General features: G+C 40.0%; 2 protein-coding genes across 3 annotated transcripts in view; both read right to left on the bottom strand.

Annotated features, from left to right (window-relative positions):
• Positions 1-381, bottom strand: part of loxl3b (lysyl oxidase-like 3b) — a 25,511-nt gene extending 25,130 nt beyond the window's left edge. For both annotated transcript variants that reach the window (XM_035673543.1, XM_035673542.1), the window contains exon 1: positions 130-381. The gene's annotated coding sequence lies outside the window, so the exon portion shown is untranslated. The remainder of the gene's footprint in view (positions 1-129) is intronic.
• A 565-nt stretch (positions 382-946) lies between these two features.
• Positions 947-6,534, bottom strand: part of pank2 (pantothenate kinase 2) — a 7,193-nt gene continuing 1,605 nt past the window's right edge. The window contains 5 exon segments of the mRNA XM_035674145.1: positions 947-3,119; positions 3,227-3,352; positions 4,277-4,362; positions 4,365-4,396; positions 6,180-6,433. Of these exon segments, the coding sequence (XP_035530038.1) occupies positions 3,069-3,119; positions 3,227-3,352; positions 4,277-4,362; positions 4,365-4,396; positions 6,180-6,433 (549 nt within the window). The 3' untranslated portion in view covers positions 947-3,068.

Raw genomic sequence — 6,534 nt, 5'->3', positions numbered from 1 at the left:
AGACTGAGTATTGAATGCAGCTTGTTACTTTCTTCTTACAGGTTAAGGAGTTTTACAGTAAAATCCTCTACAAAGATGTGAGTTTTGCAGCTAAATCACGATTGCAAACTATTAACAAAGCTGCCTTACCTTATGTTTCTAGTGTGAGAGGAGGTTATAACGGTTCCAGTGGAGAGGGGAGGCTTGGTCTTCAGTTTTTAGGTGATCCAGAGGTTCATAAACTGAACCCCCCTCACAGACACAAGATGAATTAATGTCCCAGTACTTGTGCTAATTCATCTCCTCCATCAGACACGGGGTCCAATTTGCGGGGCAGTGGTCCACCAAGCAGCCAATTACTCCCTGCGTTATGTGTCTGTAAATTGCCAGCTGTGCAGCCCTCACTGGCGAGGAGGAGGGGGAGGAGGAGGAGGAAGAGGAGGCTGCAAGACTGAAGTGGGCTGGATTTATTCCCTGGAAAGACACTAACTCTTTCATGGATGGTTCTGTTACAGGCTGAGTCTCGCATATTTCACTCGCAGGCTACGTGCCTGACGAGGCGCAACGTGTCCGCAGATTTACAACCGCATCACGGCTGCAGGCTGCAGATAAAGTTTCTTGTAAACACATCTTGCCTGTAAAATAGATAATATAAAATATTCTTTCCATTGTCCTGCAGTTTAGTAGGATGCGTAAGGACGTTATGGTGACTTTACATTAAAATGGCATCTAAGCCACACACTAGCCTCGAAAAGCTGCATTTTGCCCTTTCAATGAACCTTAATTTAAAGGAATAATCTGACTTTTTTGGGGGAAATAACATGCTTGCTCGCTTTCTTGCCTAGAAGTTCTACTTGAAGACAGCCGACTGTTGAAAGAGAAATTAAGCAACTTAAGTATTTCCCCAAATGTTCAACTATAACCTTAAAGGTCTCCCATAAAATGCAACAAAGAAAGAAGTCACAAAGATATGAAACGTTTGTTTAATAGGGACGATGCAGTGAAATCTTGTGACCACTCAGTTACAAAAAAAATGTTACAAGCAAACAACAGAGGGGAAACCTAGACAATTACAGTTTGTCTCATTTTAAAATCACATTGCTGAACACATTTATGTATTAAATACAAAAACATGACAGGCACTTACTTGCAGATACATTATTTCTAGTAACTGACCGCTGAACAACTGTGTCCACTGAATTTCCAACTATTCTGGGAGTCAAATCTCCTCCTTAGGTAGTTAATGATTCATTATGGTCCCTGTAATCCATCAACAGATCAATCACTTAAAAAACAGATTACATTAAAATAGGACGGATAAGCATTAAATGATGATGGGACAAACCACACACACACACACACACCCACACCCACACCCACACCCACAGGGTTAAACAATCAAGTTCTAAATTTCTATTAAAAGAACAAAAGCTTCAGGGGAAACTGACCAAACAAAAGCAAAAACAATATTTAAGTACATACTGAACATGCCCAACAAGACAGAAATGGTTTGGGGTCACAGGACTTAAAACCTCCATTGGAGGGATTCATCAAGTTTCTGCATTTAAATAAAAAGAAAGAACCTTTTTCTTGGACCTGGAGAAAATTTCAGGGATCAAATGCCCTAATTTTAGCCTCTATTTTACATCTTCACATTTATAAATCTCTTTCTGCTTGCTCTGATTTTCTTTCTGCAGGGAAAGGGTTGCAGCGGCTCAAGGGCACTTCAGCAGGGCAGACGTTATGGGGTCAGAAAGGGGCTTCAATTCATTACTTTACAGTACAGTCTCACTAACCCCAACACTGATTGTCTAGATTTCCTGATTTCTCCCGCAGCTCAGAGTAAACAATTGGGTTCTTCTACAAACATTGAGATCTCAAGTGGGAAAACTACTGTAACAGGACATTTCCCATTTACAGAGGCAGAAACAGTCTTAAAATTATACCAGTAACAGTTAATAAGTCTGATGAAATTTAGAGTCAACATCCAGTGAGGAAACATTTTTTTTGCAGAAACTGTTTAAAAACCATTTACCATTCACATCCTCCTTTCAAGTCCAACTGGTGACAATGAGTAAATGCTCACAGATAATAAAACACCTAAGTGGTTGTAAATGATTCTCAGTGTTTAGCTTACTAAGACTACCAGATGGATAGGGAGTACTACCGCGCCAGTGCACTGAAATCAACGGCTAAATCGGTTAGTGAGTACTTGAAATTTAGAGTTCAATCATCATCCATGACTTTTACAGGATTAAGCAGTGTCATTTCATTTCCAATATGTTGTTATTTGGAACAGGTATGGAGAGTCGAAAGGATTAGTCAATTAGACAGATAATTCACTTTCATATGATAATTGTGGAAATGTCGGCTTCTCAATAAAGATTTCCTGCATTTATTTGTCTTAAGTGACAGAACCTTAAATGTCTTTGGGTTTAGAATGATTTAAAGTAAAGTCCTCTTTGGATCTGGAAGCTAAAGTCGGGTATTTTTAACTATTTCTAGTTATTTTATAGACCAAACAATTAATCAACAACATATTCGACAAATAAACAATGATGAATGATGATTTTCTAGTAAAAACCTTCCTGTGGTTAAGCTCACACACTGAACAGGCTCCCATCCACCTGGTACCTATTATGATAAAATAAACTATATAAAGGACTTGATACCCACTGAGAATGAATTGCAGTCCACAAGACTATTTAAGTACTTTTTAAACCTACAGTATTTCAGGCAACTGTGGTGAGTTTCCTTAAGTAGTTTCAGACAAAATCCAGCTCACTTTCTTCAGTTCTGCAGAGGATGACTTCGTCAACTCTGCTGCACACAACTTTGGTCAGGGCAGGACACAGACTTCTATCTACTGACCACAACAGTGTATTAATACTCAGAAGCCACCATTATACAAACATAGGACCTCTAAATGGTTGACATTTTGCCTGCTACAACCAAAATTTACCAGTAACTGGGTGGCTGGTTGGTGGCTGGCATAACATCCCACTGTGGAATTAACTGAACAGTCTAAAGTGCTAAAGGTCTTTGCAGCAGATTGACAAGTACTTCTTTGGATGTAGTTTTCGGATGGATTAGGATGGATGCAGAAGCTCTAACAAGGCGCCAACTGCTCCGAAGTAACCCTAAAAAAAACAAAAACACAAGAACTTAAGAGTTAGAAATCAGAGACCATCAAAGCACAAAACTACATTTTTGGTCTCTGAGGTCAATATGGGGTCGAGTTATTTACCTCATGTTGAAGGAAGAGTGCCTTGAGCTGTCCTTTAGACCAGTAGTCCATGGCGTAGGCCAGAAGCTTCATAGAGAGAGTGTTCACTCTGAGGAAGTTGCCCACAAACACCACTCTCTCTATGTTCTTAGTAATGAAAGAGAATGAAGATTAAATAATTAGTTTAATTAATAGGTACATTTATTATCAGTACAGAACAGAACAGTATAAATACAACTGATACATTTTCAAACTGTGGCTTTTTCCACAGCTGGTAAATCTGTTGAGGCAGTTGTAAGACGTTCTCCTTTAATGTCTACTGATATTACTTATTTATAATCATATTTATTTACTTTTATATGATACTACTCATCACCGTGACGACACAGATAGTAATAGTTGTAGTAATAGAAGTATATTCGGACATTTTACACAATGAAGTGCCTACATGTCACGGTCCTAAAGGTAGTGTGAGTAATAACATCTATCAACTAATACATCATATTGACATAATACCGTTCAGCCTTTATTAAATGTAATTCTCTCTAATATACTTACATTTTCATTACATTTTATTCATTTTAATTATCTAACGTATTATTTTGTACTTCATTTTGGTCAACATTTTTTACATTTTAAATGTAAAAACTATAAATCATTTGATACTGATTAAAGCTGTGTATTTATAACTAATCTGACTACTTCTAAATAAATTTTAAAAAACACATCGAGTTGAACACCTCCTGCTTTGAGCGGTGAGAGACGCGTGGATAATGCAGCTTACCTCCTCGACGCCTTCATAGCCCTGTACAATGCTGCTTGATCAGACGCCACAAGGGCAGCACCGTAAGAGGCCTGAACGCCAAAGAGGGGCAACGGCCAGCAAGGGACACCGGTGGAGAACGGATCATTCCACGGACTGGCATTAATGTAAAAAAAAGTCTAAGCACTGAGCGAGAAAACATTTCCTCTCTTTTGTGTCTTGACATCCATCTTTGACCCTTTTTGCCAGTGAAACACAGATGCCAATAAAATACTCAATTAATTCCACCATCCCCACTCGTTACCAACCTCATTGAGAGCACACATTCTGGTGATGGAGCCGATGTTATTGGTTATGGTGACAGTGTTGCCTGCCAGGTCCTCTTTGGACACCGATCCCTCTTCTCTTTGGACATCATGTTGCCAAAACTATCAAAACACAACGAGTCATATTAGAGGAAGAAGTACTTCGAAGTGAGCAATGTTACGCTCAACAGGGTAACCCAGAAAGCATGATTTCATCAGTGCATAAAAAAAAAAAAAAAAAAGATATCAAGGCTTCTTATTTTCATCGCCTGGGATGGTTAAATTTAGCAACCGTCCCGTTCCTGTTTCATTAAATACAGGCTGGTGACCTACAGTGGAAAAAAAAGCTTGCTGTAAACCGCACTTTTTGAGGTACCAGCCAGCCTGGCAAGCAAAACTCTCTATAGTCCTCCTCCATAAATGTCCCGAACCATTGGCGTGGTGAGATTCCGACTCACGGGTGCCTCCCCTGCCGCCTTTGAGAGGGCACATTAATTGCTTAGGGTTCGTGTTGTTCGAAAGTATGGAGGCGGGCTTGTCAGCAGAACAACATGAGAGACGCCAAGGTATCGCCAGCTTTCCACTCCACAAGCTCGCTAAAAACACCACATATCAACGAAAAGATTAACAAACGTCATAGAACAATGCAAACTACATCAGTCTGAGAAGAATAAGTGCCTGGCTTGGCTGAGGTAAGGATTTTAACAGTCTCACCTGGAGTTCTTAAAATTGAGGGCAAACAGAGTTACAACTGACCCTCTTCAAAAAAGGTGGTCGTACATTATACGATCCTGATTCAAAACACACTCATCTTGTGTTTTCTTTCTCAGCACAAAGCACCTTATGTTGAAGGAGAACTAAGCATTCATGAGTTTCCCATTCAAGGCCACAGACAGAGAAACCACACGGTGAAAAACAAACCAGGTGGATGAGAGAGGAAGAGGAGGAGGAGGGGGGGGAAGGGAACCGACAGTTAACTAACAGATTTTAATCCACAAATCCCAAACTTAACAAAGAACACATTTTGCTTCAACTCACAACCAAACGGTCGGGTAAAGGAGGTGGTTTTGGTAACAGCCTAAAAAAAACCAAACCGTGCGGCTGCTTTTCACACGCAGGCATTAGGGAGACACGGAGGGCAGACATCACCTAACAAGCCACCTACTGGGATGTGAAATCCTGCATCATTTTAACCCGGTATCAGCCGCGAAGGAAATAAATATATAAATTAAATATTAAAGAATCTATTAAAATGTGTGATGCTGCAACTTGACGAGTTCTCGTTTTCTTTTGCTCTTTCTTTACTTAATTGGCATTCTTTAAATCTGTCACACTGTCAGATGAAGGCCAGCTCACCATGAACATAAAATTATATATATATGCTTCATAACATTTACCAAGTAGCAAAATGGGTAAAACATTTTATTAAATTCAGACGGTATTTCCCTTCAGTTTAACATAATATGTTGAACGTGAAGACAACAAGACAGTACCTCCCCTTTCAGACCAGACCCATCAAATGTTTGACCATCAATGACTTACAAGACGCAGCAATTACCAAAATAGTTGCACATTGTCGATGTTAAGTTGATCAACGAATCAATTACTTGATTAATCGTTGCAGCTCTAGTCAAGTTAATAATCATTTGCATTAAAATATGCACTTTATGATAGTCTGAAGTTTTATCATGAACGAGTTTATAAAATATGATGGAAGGCAGGAAGTAGGAAAACCTGTTGATTTGCATTAATGCATGATGAGCACAAAATAATGTATAATTTCATCATATTTCACTCAACTACAACTCCCTAAAAGCACATTTTCACACCGTACGTTACTTCAAGAACTGTAAAATGACTCCATAATCCCAATAATGGACAGTAGATCTCCATCACCGATAATTACCTGGTCCCTGTAACTCGTTTGTAGTTGCTCTCAGAGTAGACAGCCAGGATGCTGACCCCAGACCCTATGTTGACCAGCAGCAGGGGATAGGGGTTCTCCAGTGTGTAGGGCTTCTGGATGCAACGATCTGGGTCTGTGGGGTTTTCAAAGTAGTAGCACTCCGAGGGACCGCCGGACACCACCGAGTCGATGTACAACACCCCCCGGATCAAACAGTCCAGCTCATCCAGCTTGTGAAGCTGCAGGTCTGCCATCTTTATTTTTATTTTGAGAGGAAAGAGAACATGGATTACATCACTGGGATGTTGTCAGGGGAAGACACAGGCAGGAAACTGGAGTAAGCAGGGGGGGGGGG

Source organism: Morone saxatilis, unplaced genomic scaffold, assembly GCF_004916995.1.
Source record: "Morone saxatilis isolate NCDOM2014 unplaced genomic scaffold, NCSU_SB_2.0 Contig3, whole genome shotgun sequence".
NCBI lineage: Eukaryota > Metazoa > Chordata > Actinopteri > Moronidae > Morone > Morone saxatilis.
This window is presented reverse-complemented; position numbering and strand designations above follow the sequence as displayed.